Source organism: Gopherus evgoodei, chromosome 5 (assembly GCF_007399415.2).
Source record: "Gopherus evgoodei ecotype Sinaloan lineage chromosome 5, rGopEvg1_v1.p, whole genome shotgun sequence".
Classification (NCBI taxonomy): domain Eukaryota; kingdom Metazoa; phylum Chordata; order Testudines; family Testudinidae; genus Gopherus; species Gopherus evgoodei.
In genome coordinates this window covers 26,136,335-26,152,640 of record NC_044326.1, presented here as the reverse complement: position 1 = coordinate 26,152,640, position 16,306 = coordinate 26,136,335, and the positions used below count along the sequence as shown (strand labels likewise).

The 16,306-nt window shown below is 42.3% G+C and overlaps 1 protein-coding gene across 4 annotated transcripts in view; it reads right to left on the bottom strand.

Annotated features, from left to right (window-relative positions):
• EVC2 (EvC ciliary complex subunit 2) overlaps nt 1-16,306 on the bottom strand; it is a 168,353-nt gene that overhangs the window by 142,584 nt on the left and 9,463 nt on the right. For all 4 annotated transcript variants that reach the window (XM_030563458.1, XM_030563460.1, XM_030563459.1 and 1 more), the window contains exons 3-5: nt 8,606-8,772; nt 7,995-8,060; nt 702-888 (exon numbers count right to left, since the gene is read on the bottom strand). In XM_030563458.1, coding sequence (XP_030419318.1) covers nt 702-888; nt 7,995-8,060; nt 8,606-8,772 — 420 coding nt within the window. The remainder of the gene's footprint in view (nt 1-701; nt 889-7,994; nt 8,061-8,605; nt 8,773-16,306) is intronic.

Sequence of the window (16,306 nt, the reverse complement as noted above, 5' to 3'; positions counted from 1 at the left end):
GCAAGAGGACACGGCTCCACACCAAGTTTTTAGGTAGGGGTTTGAAACCAAGGCTAGAGAGGGCTTGTATTTTGGTTATAACAATTTAGTCTTGTTTGTGGGTTGAACCCTATATAGATCTAAAATCTCCCTTATCTATATTGCAGACAATGCTTCAGGTCCAAATTCCACAGTCATTTCCAAGCAGGTGAATCCTTAATGGCCAAGCAGACTCAATGGCAGGATAAGAGTCTTAGATTATTTTAAGAAAGAATCTTTAAACATATAATATCACTTTTTACTGAGTAAGTTATTTTGTTACCATCTGCATGACTCTCAGCTTGGATAAAGAAATTATCCAGAACAGATTTGTGTTGATACTGATTTAAAAAAAATCTTTCCATTGGAATTAAAGTAACACACAAACATTCTTTATTTGTGTCAGGTTTTAAAGAGTCCAATTCTGCATCCACTGACATCAGAGACAGCTCCAAGCTTGGAGATAAATTTGGCCTGACTCACACCTCTGAGTTGAAAGAATATTACAATTGCAAAGTTGAAAACAAACCTTTCTGGAATTAAGATACATTAACTGTTAAAGGGTGTTTTTATTTTAACCTAAAATCACCAGAAGAAACAATTAAATATCCTAATTTGAAGTTTTCTTGTCACAAAAATTGTCTTCACATATTGAAAAGCAGAGCCACTGCTTAATTAGTTACCTTGCAGGAATCCTCTCTTATATATCTGGAACCCATCTGTAGTCTTATTACCACTAGTTCCTTGAACGTGGAGACCAGTAATATTGTCCAGCAGAATAAGATCTGTGACATTGGATGCAGATGGTGTGTTGGTATTATTTATCAGAAGCCTTACATATGCAGTTTGGAGATCATGTTGAGTAGCCACCTAAAACCAGAAATACCAATACTTTTCTTTTGGAGTGAAATGGTAGTAGTTAGCTGCAAATTACTAGGCCCGCTTAGTTTAGAGTGTGTGCATGCATGTGTGCATTAAAGCTTTTTCTTTGAGGATATTCTGAGTGACCTGCTGACAACATCACACTCCATTTGATTTCAAACTCCAGAGAGATTTTAATCTCCTACACGTCAAGCTGTTGCTTGGCGACAGTGTAATAGAAAAACTTTGTAGTTTGAAATCCAGGATAACAGCTCATGCAGAGAAAGGACTGAGTGAAAACAAGAATCTGAAAATCCCAGAGAGACCTCATATAGGAGAATTGGAATGCAATGTTCTAATCAGGTTCTGCAAAATTCATAACACTCAGCTCTGGCAGCATGAAGAGAAGGCCCTTAATGCACATCACACTTGCTATCACTTAATTCTTCTGATGCAGGTTGATCTCCTGTTTAGCCCCCTTCTGAGGCATCCCTGGTCTACAAGGGTTATACAGCCCCTTGTTCCCCCTGTCTCAAGGGCTTGCTAACCCACCTTAGGACCCATGGGTAAGGCTACGATTTAGTCACAGAGGTCACAGCAGTCACAGATTCTGACTTCTTCTGCTTCAGCTGTCCGCAGCTGAAGTGGGGGTGGAGGCAGGACTGTGTGCCCCTGCCCTGCTGCAACAGCTTGCAACTGCAAGCTCAATATCTGGAATCACAACCCTGCAACCCCAGCCGAGGGCTGCAGTTGGGGTCACACGCCCCAGCCCCATGGCTGGCACTGCAGCAGGAGCTGTGCATCCCTGCCTTGCGGCCTCCCTAGGCTGTGCGCCCCCTCCTGGCTGCGGCCAGGGCTTGTGGGTGCTGAAGCTGAGGTCGCGCACCCCCATCTTGCAGCTGTGGCCATCTCTGGAGCCGGGGACTGTATGCCCCCTACTGGCTTGTCAGTCCCCACCCCACCCATGGAACGCCATTCCTCCCCCTATTGAGCCCTGTTCCGCTTATTTTTAGACAATATGGAACCTCCTCGTTCTGCTGCAGGGCACAATTCCTGGATTGCTTCTCCTCTAGCTGCTCCTCCTTGCAACCAGCTCTCTCCCTACAAACACTGGCCTTGCTGGGCTCAGCCCACCTATTGGGAAGTCCAAGCCATGTGCTTGTTCTCTGGGGCCTAAAGTTGGTCACCAGGACATGTCAGCTACACTCTGGCCCCAGTAACTCTTCCTTCTCCCAAACATGGAGTCTTTCCAGACTCAGCTCACATGTTGGGGCATTCCTAGCCATGTCCAGGGTCTGAGGTAGATGTAGGATGCATCTGTTATTTGCTTTCTGTGTTGTACTTTCAATTTCTAGGAGCTTAGGCTGCAGCTTAAAGCAGCCATTTTGTGAGGAAGTTCAGTGCAGACTGCTACTTGGATTCTAGATCCAGAACTGGACACAGCGTTCCAGTAGCAGTCACACAAGAGGTACTATAACTGCTCAACTCTTACTCCATAGTCCCCTATTTATACATCAAAGCTCTTTTGGCCACCGCCTCAGACTGGAAGCTCATGTTTAGCTGATTATCCACCATGACCTGCAGTGTCACTGCTTTTAAGTGTCACTGCTTCCCAGGATAGAGTTTCCCAACCTGCAAGTGTGCCCTGCAGTCTACCCCACAGTTTTGGCTAAGAGGAGGCTGTCACACTCATTAAAACTGGAGCCTTTTATCTCACATATTTATATAGATTCAAATCTTCCACAACACTGTTCCATCTCTATGTAGCAGGCCTTGGCCTGGATCCACAAAGGGACTTAGCGGCTGTAATACCTAACTAATCTGCATCTTGGAAATCACAAAACTCCACAAAGCCTTTGTAAGGCACCTACACTTTCTACTACACAATGCATGGGGAGAGACAGGTGCCTGAGAATGCAATCTACAAAAGTCAGCACACATTAGGCAGGGGAGTCACCTAAACTAGCCAATGGGAATTGCAAAAAAGAAGGGTGTGGCCTACAGAGTCATTCAGAGTCTCTCTCTCTAGGTTTTATTTCTATAAAGCTTCAAACAGGAGAGATTGACCTCCGATCAGAATATCCCACAGTTCAGTGGTTAGGGCCTTGACCAGAGAGATGAGAAGTCCTGTTCCAATCTCTTCTCCTCATCAGGCAGAGAAGGGAATTCACCCACATCCTGGATAAGGTCCCTAACTATTAGGCTAAAGTTTACAAAGGAGGCTTCCTCCTGCTCCCTCGCCATTTTACGTGGAGATAGGAATGCTCAGAGCACACCTACTGGATCAGGCCCCACAAGATTAATTCCTCCTATGCTCCGCAAAAAAATTTCTCCACTGTGAGGACAGGGTACAAATAGGATTCCATAGCCATGGCTCCTGTGTACATAGATGTGTTCTGTTTCTTTACACCGGTATCATGGGGGGAGAACTGGAGAAAATTCCAGGCAAATTTCCTAAAGCGAAGTAGAAAGAGAGAGTAGTTTAAAGGATAATCCTATTTTCCATCAGGGCCACCCAGAGGATTCATGGGGCCTGGGGCAAAATGGGGGAGCAGACATAAAAAAAAGGCGCCACCCGCTGCAGCGCTTGTACTCATCAGGCGGTGCTCTGAGTCTGCGGCGGCGGGTCCTTCACTTGCTCCGAGTCTTTGGCAGCACTGAAGGACCCTCTGCCCAAGTGCCGCCAAAGAGCCAGAGCAAGTGAAGGTCCCACCGCTGAAGTGCCACAAAAGACTCGGACCACCACCGGGTGAGTAGACAGGGAAGGGATTCTTGGCCAGAGCTCACAGGGCCCCTGTGAGGCCTGGGGCAAATTGCCCCACTTGCTCTCTTCCCCCCCCCCCCCCCCGGCGGCCCTGTTTTCCATATTCTAATAAAGTCCTTCATTCAGTGTTTGGCCCTAGCAACTCCTTACCACTTTCACAACAACAGCTTCTGCCTCTGATTACAATTCTCCTCAGCTGGAGAAACGGATGATGCCTTTAGATACATCTGTATATTTTTGAATGATATAATAATAGTTAAATTGGAGTTCTGCCCTCCTGACTTCTGATTAGAAAGAGCCTGAAGGTGAGTACTTGGAAGTAACAGGAGATCTTAGATATTTCGCTGACAAGCACTAGAGAAAACACTCTAACAAATAACAAAGGAGCGGGGAAAACCCTTATACCTCACCTTGACTGAGGAGAACTACCTACAGCTGCAGCTATCATAGGGAATAGAAGCCCAGGTGCCACAATTTCCCTTAAACCACTGGCCCTCGCATTCACTTGAAACCTGCAGCTCTTGTTCCTACAGCTTGAAACAAAAGCAGCATCTCACAGAGACAGTTGAGCAACTATAGATCCCTGATTTTTTTGTCCTCTGTTTCTAAAAGAGAATCAGCAAATGTGATCAGCCCCTGGAGTAGCACACAGGAGACTGGGTGAAGAAGGAAAATGGGGGAAGGCTGGAAAGGAGAGTAAACAGAAGGGATGAGGCGAGAGTAATCAGGGAAGGGAGAAGGATCAGGAACTTGCAGACAGAATCTTATGTTGGGGAAAGGGTGGCTGAGCTTTAGGAATGATTCCCACACATCTGATGTGCAAGAGAGATGACAGTGAGAGGTGTCATTCACCCAAAAAAAAAAAGTATACCCTGCATCTGTTTATAAAGATTTACCAGGGCACTGTTTAAGATTATTGAAACTGTAAAGCACTAACACATTGATGGTCTCATCATTTGGTGATTGACACAGTTTAAAGGGCACACTGATAACTGGGCCCTTATTCCCCCCACCCCAATGTACAAATGGAGAAGCCAGGCCCACTACATTTGAGTTGTCTTTACACCCTGGTTTCAGTGGCATTATCTATGTGAGGAAGGGACTACAGAATCTGTCCTCGAATGACTAAATATATGTCATTTCCCTGCTGGCTTTGCAAAGGAAATGCCTCAGAAACATTCCTAAAATGAAGGAACAAAGTAGATCTTATTTTTCCATTTAAACTACTAGAGGCTGCCATATGGTCAGCCAGGTGTTAGGAGGAAAATGTTTGTTCAGATGTATTAGGATTCAAATAAAAGGGCAAGATTAGCAAGTTAAAATAAAATATGAATTTGATCCAAAGGTGGAAGACAATTCACATACAACCATTTTTTTTTTAAATTTACAACTAGCAGCACTGAAAGATTATTTCCTGATAATCCCACCATCTGGAGCAGATTAGCTTTGATCTTGCGCAGCAAGACTTCGCCATTTTTAATGAGATTGCCTAGGTTGTATTATGAGTAGCAGAAAGAATCAAATATGCAAGTGTTTCAAAACTCTCTCTCCAAGATCTTCTTATAATAAAGGAGTAATGAGTCTACCCTATAAAGCTTTCTGAAGTGGGAGGTTGTCTCTCACCACTTCATGTAACTGAAATCATCAATATTCAGTCTTGCTAATTATGACCCATGGCCATTTTGATAACAACATTACAGTTAATTAGGCTCTGCAATGTAATGCATATGTATTCTCCATTTCCTATTTTCCACTCTGTGCATAGGATCTGGTCCAGTTCACCACATCAATATTTTCAAATCAGCTGCTAAATTCCCAATGCTTGTATGCCGGGTCGTTTGAAAGGCTGAATCCAAGCTTGACTTAAAGCACAACACACTATCGTTCTCCATGCAAGGGACAGGCAGAGTGAATTGGCTGTAATTACAAATATTCAAACCTGATCTGACCAGAATAAAAACAAAAAACCAAATTAGGTTTTAAAAATCTGGCCCAAAATAAAAAAAACTGGAAAAATAGCCATTTTTCAAACCCATCTAAGCAGGTTAAGTGCCTCAAGTCAATGGGAGTTAGGCATCTAAGCTGCTGGTGCACTTTTGAAAATCCCACTAGGGGCCTGTCTGCATCTTTAGGCACCTAAATATCTTTGAAAATCTGGCCCTTTGTGCATTTGACAGCAGTCTTTGTGTATAGTCATTTCACTGTCCCTTCATTTGTGTGAGTTTTTCAAACAGCAGGGGGAACGAAAAAATATTTTTTTTAAATTGGAAAATTAGACTGTAATTTTGGCAGATGGATTAAAGGCCAGGTGCCGTAATTGAAATATACTGACTCATTAAAAAAAAATTTCAGTTTCATTCTATGTTTACACTAGACGTCCTCCTAGGATCTGCTGTGGCTTATCACCTTATATAAACATCTAATTGTGTTATCTATTGTTGTGGTTAATTTATATATAATTAACATGTAGTGAATAGATTTCAATTGTAGGCATAGGTATAGCAATAAGTAGGACAGTCTTATAGAGGTGTAAAACTGACAAGCATTTATGAGTGTGCATTAGGTTTATAAGCAAAGTAGGGCTGTAATGCAAGGCCAGCAGGCTGAGGCCTGTCAGATTTTATCTTAGACACATTACGCTTTAAAGGGTAGGCATGAGCAAGTAACTGAGGAGGTACCAGTGAAGTTACAAGGTTACTGTAAAATATATGCTAATATGAAGTTTGGAAAATATGCCAGTACGTACCCATCAATTCTGCAAGATGCTTGATTGTAACATCATGGGAAATTCTGCATGGGAACTCACTGATGTAAATGCTAATTAAAATAAGGGAAACTAAGAGGATACCCCACCAAAAGTGAGGCACCTCAAATTTTATGGCATGTGGAAGACCAGATAAGGGAAAAGGGGTTGGAATCCTTATGCATATGCATAAGGGCTATGGGCATGAGTGTAACACAGAATAAAAAGGGATCCTCAGCATGAACAGCGAGGAAGAATCATTCAGGAGACCCTCTACAGCAGGGGTTCTCAACCTTTTTCTTTTTGAACCCTCCCCCCCGAAAACAGGCTATAAAAATTCCATGGCCCTCTTGTGCCACAACAACTATTTTTCAGTAGATTAAAAGCCAGGGTCTACATTATGGGGTAGCAAAGAGACCAACTGCCCAGGGCCCCATGGCACTGGGCGGGGGGAGGGTCTCCAAAGCTAATTTGCTCAGGCTTTTCCTTCAGCCGTGGGCGTGGGGCTCGGAATTGGTCTTTCTGCACTGGGTCCCAGTGAGTTTAACACTGGTCCTGCTCTCTGGTTTCTTTTGGCAGCTCCTTAAAACTTGTTCACAACCCCCAGGGCCCCTGGTTGAGAACCACTGCTCTACAAGTAACCGTCTGTTGAGAGATTCACCCATCTTGCTGGTACCCTTGGGGATGCAAGAACAAATTGAACCTCTGTAGTCCGGCACCCTCAGGACCTAACCGGTGCTGAACCAGAGAATTTGCCAAACCACATGAGGTCAACATTGTAGCAAGCGGGTCTCTTTTTATTTTTAATCTCTCCAAGGCGAATAAACAGAACAACGCTTGCAACATCACCTAGCCAAGGCTTACCGGCTCTCTTCGTAACAAAGTGTTACTGTTGTTACACAATTTTATTGTATTGGTACAAGGAAATAAATAGATAAAGCATAAAAAACAAATAAAATGATGCCTGACCACGGATGTTGCCGGGCCTGATCACACCACAATAGAGAGGTTCGACCTGTATCAAGACATCGATGTTGGAGAAATATCATAAGATGTCCATCTTCACTTATGTAGCTATAGCTGTTGCATTGATTATATGTGTAGTAAGGTTTTTAATAAACGGAAGACTGATCATTTGCAGGTGCTATTGTGCTTACTGCCATCATTCCTCATGTGTTCCTATAGTCTCCAGAATTAAGGATATTTCTAATAGTGGTTCTCATCCTGCTAATTCTGATATCGTAGCCTTTAGGGAGCATGAACCCATGTCACAGGTTACTATGATTTAAGATACCATTAGCAATATCAACTCATCAATAATATAAAGACTACACTGCTCAGTAATGTTCTGTACTTTGTACAGTGCTAGTAAATGCTGCTGACTATTGTTTCAAAGCTCATTCCTTACAGATAATGTTGAAGTATTAGATTACATTTACTGTATAACAACTTCCTCCCTGTATTATACAACGTAAAAGTATTTGTTTCTGTGTACTGGCTTTGGGTTATATTAGGGGTCTTATTTATAAAACTGGACAAAAAATATTCACAGAAGATTTGGATCTTATTACTTCCTCAAATAAGAGAAAGCAGTATCACTAAACTTACCACTGCACATTTCTGAAGAGTTATCCCATACCCAGAAGATACTGAAATTCTTGGCACATCTTCTGGCTGGGGAGGGAAAAAACAAAAATCTACGTTGTGTATGGACCCATCTCAATATGAAACTACAACACAAGTTGTGTAATGTAATGAAGAAAGAGAAAAAGAAGTTAAACTGATTCACAACCTTGGTGTTTAAGAGCTCTGCCACCCCATCAATGAATCTTCTTTTATCTGTTTATACAAATTTATTTAAATTATCTATTCCCACATATAATTATTAGCCCAAGTGACATGTTTATTTTCGGTGACCAGACTTCCATGATAAAATGCACAATGTAAAGAAACAAATTCATCAAATGGTAAGATGCATTTTATTACTTAGAGAACTAGAATTTATAGGGCATACACCTGACTGTACCTGTCACTACAGTTATAAGGAACTCATGCATTTAGATGTTACTGCTGAAGCTACTGAAGGTGAACATAATCATATGAGACATAATTAGAAACTATATTACTAATTAAGTACTAAATTCCCAGTGATAGACAACTGCTGATCTTACTTCTCTTCAATCCTTTCAAATATTAAACATCAACCATATCTTACTGACCAGCTGCTGGTTAATGGTAGACTCTCGTTTGAACAAAATCTTCTTTGTCCATGAGGGGATCAAGGCAAACAGTGAATGGATCCCACGAACATCTGGTGCTGCGGAAGTCAAAAGCAGATCATGGCCTTCATTTGTTCCCTTTAATCCTGTTTCCGGTAATTCTACAGCTGAAAGTGAAAGTAATACTCTACATTAGAACTAAAGCATCTGTCTCACAAACTCTAGATCCCATGTAGCAAACACCTGCCACTGTGCATAGCAGTAGCAAAGAGGATTCAACCATTTTAAGAAGAGGTTAGACAAATACCTGTTAGGGATGGTCTAAGTTTACTTGGTCCTGCCTCAGCACAGGGGGATGGACTAGATGACCTCATGAGGTCCCTTCCAGCCCTTCATTTCTATGATTGGGGCCCTATTTTGCTAGACAAACACAGTATGAGACAATCCCTCCCTGAAGGAGCACAACAAGGTAGGCACAGGGCAAGAAGAAAACCGAGGAACAGAGAGGTGAAGTGACTTGCCCAAGATCACGCAGCAGGTCACGCGCAGACACAAGAACAGAACTAGGTTTCCTGATTTCCAGTCTTGTGCCGTAACTGCTGACCTTACTCCCTCTCATTCCAAAGGAAACAACTTTAATTAGCAGGTTCTGTTCTCAGTGGGAAGTGTGTACAACATTGGAACCAGTGTCACTTTCTGAAATAATTAAACTATACAATTCATAATAAACTCCAGGCAAAATTCTGACCTCAGATATGTGCACACAACTCTCACTGGGAGCCCACAGAAAAGATTTTGTATGTGCATCTCCAAGAGCAGAATTTTGTCATTCAGATTTAAAACAAATTATATCTCAATTAATAGGTTTCAGGCTTAAACCAACTATTAATAATTTCAGCCCACGCTAAGATTTCAGAAAAGCATGACTAATTGAAGAGTTTTATAAATATGAGCTACCTAAATATAAAAAAGCCTTGTGCTTCAAAGACACAGTCTGCCAGTAAATCATTAAACATTCAGACTGTTTTAAAATGTTTCTAATGGGTGTTTTGTTCTCAAATGAGTTTCCGTTAAATAGTAACACAATCAAATCAAGTGCCCCAATTCTGTAAAAGAGTAATGCCAATATCATCTTATAATATAATGAAAAAAGATTTGCCTATGATGAATACTTCTGAAAATATAAACCAAAATAATTTCATAGCATTAGTTTATTCAACACAAGTTCTTATATCACACTCATCACTGTACTATCTAAACATCTTTAATACAGGGTGTGACAAAGCTCCGAGCCTGTATTGGTGGGTCCTGTGCTTCCTGGTGGATACAGTGGCCTCAGAAGTTCACTAAGGTCCTTAAGATGACCTCCATCTCCCGGTATGGAGGCAGAAGTTACAACTTATGGAGCTATTTTCCTCACAGGCCAGTATGAGAGGTGGGAAGGTAAAATACCCACAGTTCTGGTGCTCCTTAGAGCTCCACAGGTGTCATTTGGTCTCCTGCCTGGACCAAAGTCTGTTTCCCCTTTTAAAGGAATCTCTGTAGATCATGTGGGGGGTGGTGGGGAACCCAGGCCCGCCCTCTACTCCGGGTTCCAGCCCAGGCTCCCTAATGGTAGCAGCTGTTATCAGCTTCCCTCCTTCACTGATGCTGCTTTGATTCCCTGGACCAGTTCCCCATGCTCCCCTTTTCCAAGCTTCACCCTTACCTCAGGGATCAGTAATGCTTCCTCTCCTTCAGCTACTTTCACATGGGCTCCTCTCTAGAGAACTGGAAAGGAGAGCTTTTAAAGTGGTATAAGTGGAACCTTAATTGGTTCCAGCTGTCTCCATTAGCCTATCAGCCTTAACTGACTCTTTCTCAGTTATCTGAGGTCAGGTCCCAGCATTAGCCTAACGACCTTGGCTGGTTAAATTGGCCTCAGGTGTCTTGACTGGCCTGGAGTAGCCCTTGTTTGGCTATCCAGGGAACAGTTCATTCTGAGGCTAATATACCTGCCTTCCACTATCCTCTTATATCTTTCTGGTCTGAGTCCATCACAAGGGATAAGATCCAGTATTACTATGAATGGCTGCTCATCCTAAACCTTAGTTTAATCAAACTGGAGCTGATCAGTAAATTGGAAAATAATGGAAATTAAAAATTTCTAAATTGTTTCCATTTCCGGGGTTTGAAATGGACACGTCCCATCTTGTGAAATGTTCTCAATATTTTTTACTGAAATTTTTATCAAACTCAAGTTTGAAATTTTTCATTTAAACAAAAAACATGTTTGCTTTCTGAAAACCCCTGGTTTCAGTAACATTTTTGATAATTTTGAAAATAATTTCCATATGAATTTCAATTAAAATAGTGCTGGAAAATTTTTTGAGAAGAAGAAGGTTTTCATAATGTCTGCAACTTTTTATTAAAAGTTTCATTTTCAATAATGCTGGTGGAGGGGGAAGTTTGACAAAATAAATGTGTGTGCAAACTTTCAACCAAAGAAATGTGAAACAAAGCATATTTTCTGTATATTATATAGGATATTTTTCTGTTGTATTTTCTTGGGATTAGTTATACTGAATTATGGCCCAACCGCAAGTAGTATTTACCACTTTTTATAAGGTTCTGTTTGCACCTCACACCTCCTCACACCTTTCAGGACTAAACCCTTAGGGCTTGGCTACACTGGAGAGTTGCAGAGCTGATGGTAGGTTTACAGCACTGCAACTTAGTAACTGTCCACACCTGCAAGGCACATCCAGCGCTGCAACTCCCTGGCTGCAGCGCTGGCTGTACACCTGGTCTGCTTGGGGTGTAACGATTGCAGCGCTGGTGATGCAGCGCTGCTCATCAAGTGTGGCCACCAAAAGCGCTGTTATTGGCCTCTAGGGTATTAGGAGGTATCCCAGAATGCCTGCTCACAACAAACCGGAAGAATGGCTGAACTCCAAGCTCCTCCGAGCTGCTTATCTAAAAAACAAACACAGCTCCTGTTTGCTGGAGCGAGCGAGCAGAGGCAGGCAGGGGAATTGCTTTAGAAGGTTCACAGCTGTTTGCTTGAAGAGAGAAGTCACATGGCAGGGGGGAGGGGGAAGTCCGTGTTAAGCAGCTGCTTATGTGGTCTGAAGGCTATTTAGGAGTGCATAATTTGCATTTAGTGAATAAGAGAGGGGTGGGGGAAGGGCTCGAAACTTTTAAATTGATTGCAGGTTGGTGATGTGTATGTTCCAGTCCTCAGAACTTGCAAGACAGGGAGCTGACAGCTCCAAAAATCCACTCTCTCTCTCTCTCCACGTTCCCCCTCACCCCCCTCTTTTGAAAAGCACGTTGCAGCCACTTGAACGCTGGGATAGCTGCCCACAATGCACCACTCCCAGCAGCGCTGCAAATGTGGCCACACTGCAGCGCTGGTGGCTGTCAGTGTGGCCACACTGCAGCGCTTTCCCTACACAGCTATACGAAGACAGCTGTAACTCCCAGCGCTGTACAACTGTAAGTGTAGCCATACCCTTAGAAGTGAATTTGGTGACTTAAATCAAAGCCCTAGTGAGCAAGATTTAACTAAACAATTATGATTACCATAATAAATGAGATGCCAATATAGACTCCAACCCTAAAATGACAGCACACAGATGGACTTCTACACCCATGAGTCAACCCGTTGACTTCATATGTAGAAGTCAAAGCTTATCAGTTGCAAAGGTTGGAACCCTACTGTGCTCAGGATGCACTTTATATTGAACTGCAAATTAAAAATATTGGAAAACTAAAGTAACAATAAAGTCATTGCAACATGAGAAAGGTTACTCTGAATATTTTGCCATTGAGATTACAATTGAATTCACTAAATCCCATATATTCATATTATGCACAATATCATATTACCTAGGTGTCAGATACATGAATTATTAAGAAAAATCTTTGCTGTTCAATTACAGACCATATTCTCTGCTCACTTTCCTATGAGTCCAGGGGATAGATATGTAAGAGCAGAATCTGTTAGCCATTTGTAGTCTCTTCCATTTTGGTAATCTATGCGCCAAGAGGTGGATCTTGCATTTGCAATGACCTCAATTACACTGCTCTACAGCCAAAATGCTTCTGAAATAAATGTAGTCGAACTTTACTAATTCTGGGTCACTGAGAACGAAAATGATGCTTAAAATTGTTGATTGGCTCTAGTTTTCAAGATATGCTATTAGGTCAGTATATACGACCCTTGACTTGGGAATGGCGGAGGATAAGTGAGTTATATAGGGAAGGGATCTCAATTTAAACCAGAAATGACTAAAATACATCTTTGACTGGATCTATGAATAAATCTATGACTGGGTTTGGACAGTACTTGCTTTTTAGGCAAAACAATGAATGATGCAATCTGAAGCTGATATTGCATCATACATGATATGAATTGCATCATGTTCTTCCTAGAAGTCATGGATGATGCAATCATAACGAAGCTTACATCACTCTGCTGAACAAATTGCCCTCTATCAGCTCTAGAAATCATACAGTGTCGTGCTCTCTTCTTTGTCAGTGTTTGATTTTGCAAAGGGACACATTTCTGTTTAGCCAAAGTGAGCAGAGATGCCTCATACTTGTGTGAAGAGTGCAGATAACTTCTGCTATGTTTGTGGTGAAGTGACTTTTGCATCACAAAAGCACAGTATAACCACTCTGGTTAAGAAAGGCTATCACCTTTATTTTGGCTGCAAAATTGGAGATCAGGACAAGAGGTGGGCCCCACACATATGCTGCAACACTTGTGCAACAAATCTTCACCAGTGGTTGAACAGGAAAAGGAAATCTATGCCTTTTGCAGTGCCAATGATTTGGAGAAAGCCAACAGTTCATACCAGCAGTTGTTACTTCTGCATGGTGCCTCCAGTTGGGAAAGGTGTGTCAAAGAAGAAAAAGTGGACTGTGCATTATCCAAACATTCCATCAGCTATACGCCCAGTACCCCCACGGAGAAGGACTGCCGGTTCCTGATGCACCAGAATCATTCTCACTTGAATCAGACGAGGAAGAGGAAGAGGATGAAACTTCTGGTCCTGAACCATCAATGTCACAGGACCCACATTTTCTCCCATCCTCCTCCTCTGAACCACACCTCATAACACAAGGTGAACTCAATGACCTTGTCAGGGATTTGGAACTACCCAAGAGAAAGGCAGAGCTGTTGGGCTCCAGACTCCAGCAGTGGAATCTCCTGGCAGGCTATCAGGGCAAATGGAGCCCATCAATGCTTGCAGACTATTGCTGGACAGTGACAAGAGAAGCTCCATTTAATGAATACAAGAAACAAGCCAAGAAGCGCCGAGTAGACCCTGAATAGGACTAAACTATGTACATAATAGTTTTTTGCCTTTTGTTTCATAATACATTTTATTTATATAACCCTTTCGCTGATTTTTAAAGTGTTCCATAAACAGGACAGGTGAAATATTATCATGTAAAGCAACCATAAACACATGAAAAGACCTAGGTTTACAATTTATGATTAAAACTCTACTATCTACACAATATACATAGACATAAAATGTAAAAACTTAAATAACTTAGAAACAGTAGCCAATCAGTTGTTTTAATTGTCATATTTGAATTCAGCACATCAAAATATATAATAAATATCACATTTTATCTCTGAAGCAGACGACTTCTCAAAAATTGTAGACCAGTGTTATTGGTCATCATTAGGGACTGAATCTTGGAACTCCAGCGTTAAGAGGAGTGGCTTCTGTAGCTGGCATGTGTAGCAGACTTTATTCTCTGACAACCAGCCATTATAGGAGATGAATGGCACACAAAGTAAAGTGGGGCACCTTTTTTTTTTAAAAAAAAGGAAAGCTGAAATGAAGGCAGCTATTAGTCACAAAAACAAAACACAGTAATCTGGAATTTAAGACGTTCAGCTATAGTCTGGCAAGCAGGGGGTGCAGAATCCCACAAGTCCATTCTCTGACATTCATATACCTCTGCACCACTTCCGAACTCATACAAACTATACTAGTGTTGTCAGTGTCAGAATTACAGCAGATTGCAAGACATGGCCTGGGCCATGTCAGGGCATGGGCCATGCCTTATGTGTGAAGTGACAAGTCGGTGCTGATGCTCAGTTACCAATAGAAAAAACTGTGCATTTTAAACAATAAATACAGTAATTCTAATAGTTAGCCCTTCCCCCAAAGCTGCATATTTAGAATCTGTAAAGAAATTCGGAATTTGTTTTTCCTAATGAATCCTAACATCAACAAAACTTTCAGTTAACTTGTCTTATTTTTGTTTTTCAAAAATGCATTTGTTTACTATATTTTTTTTTCTCCCCTTGGAGTTATTCAGTGTCCTCAAAAGCAGCCCTCACACAAGAACCAATTTAAAGTCCCTTCAATTACACACACCACTGAACAGACAAAGGTGGTAATTTCCTGCACTTCAATTTCCAATATTGCCATTAGCTTTTCTTGTTTCAAAGCTAAAGACACTGTGAGAATAAACAAGAGGGTAAGAGAAAGGACAAAACAGAAAAAAATAGGATGCTTTTCAGCAAAAACTTTGATGCTCAATGACAGGGTTATGTTACTACTGCTATGCCCACCCTCTATACCAAGTCCTGAATCCATGCAAGTCAACCTGGCTCACCCTGGTCATGCCCAACCCTGGAGGAGAAGGAATGTTCACAACAGCCGAACCTGTTTTTACTGTGTGTAGCCAGGACATACCTTTGCCTCCTGTCTAGCTTGAAAGAACTCGGGAAATAGACCAGCCCAGGCCAATAGTCGGGGGGGATACAACCTGGGCATCACCAAACTTCCATGCTCTGCAGCCGCCCTCAAGTAGAGCCCAACAAATGAACCGTGGGCTCTCCCCGCATTTCCAATTGCCACTGCAGTTGCGGGTCTTGGAGCAAGCACAGGAGACTCCCCTGCAACTAGCAATGACAGACTCAAGAGCTGCTGCTAACTTTATACATGTTAAGGCAGCCCAAACCCTACAGATCCTTCTCCTGCCAAAACCCACACCAGACCTGGTGGACGCATTTGATGGGTTATTCCTATCATCAGGACTGGTGACCTAAGACACCGTCCTCTTAGAGACAGAAATGGAAGGGCATCAGGAATTAATATGTTTTGATGTGATCTGCTCTCTATTCTTTTCAATAATTCTTGGCATTCCTTGGTTGGAGCTGCACTCCCTATGGATCTCCTGGTGACGGAGGAACATTAGCTTCTCCTCCGAATATTGACAGATAGCTTGCCTCCAACAAATAGACCAACCCATAGTGGTCGCATCCATAGTCCCAGAATTGGATAAGACCCCAAGAAGTGAGACCCTGCACTGTGAGGGATAACCAGAAGAGAGCAGCCCCAGACCAGAAGCTCAGCTTCCTCGACAAGCACTGAGACTACCTGGAGGTGTTTGAAAACAAAAAAGCAAATATACTATCCCCACACAGGGACTACATCTGTCCAACAGAGACCTATAACCCAGGGCAAGGTGCCCTGTGGATGGACAGACACTATGTCTAAACCAGAGCTGGATGCACTAAGCATGTATAGCAGAACAATCTCACAAAGGGCTTCATTCAGAGATCCACTTCTGCAGGGGGGCACTAGTCCTCTTTGTGTGAAAAAAGGATAGGCCACTACGCTTCTGCATAGCCTATCACGCATTGATTCAGGTGACTATTCAAATCGGTACCCTCTGCACCAGAAT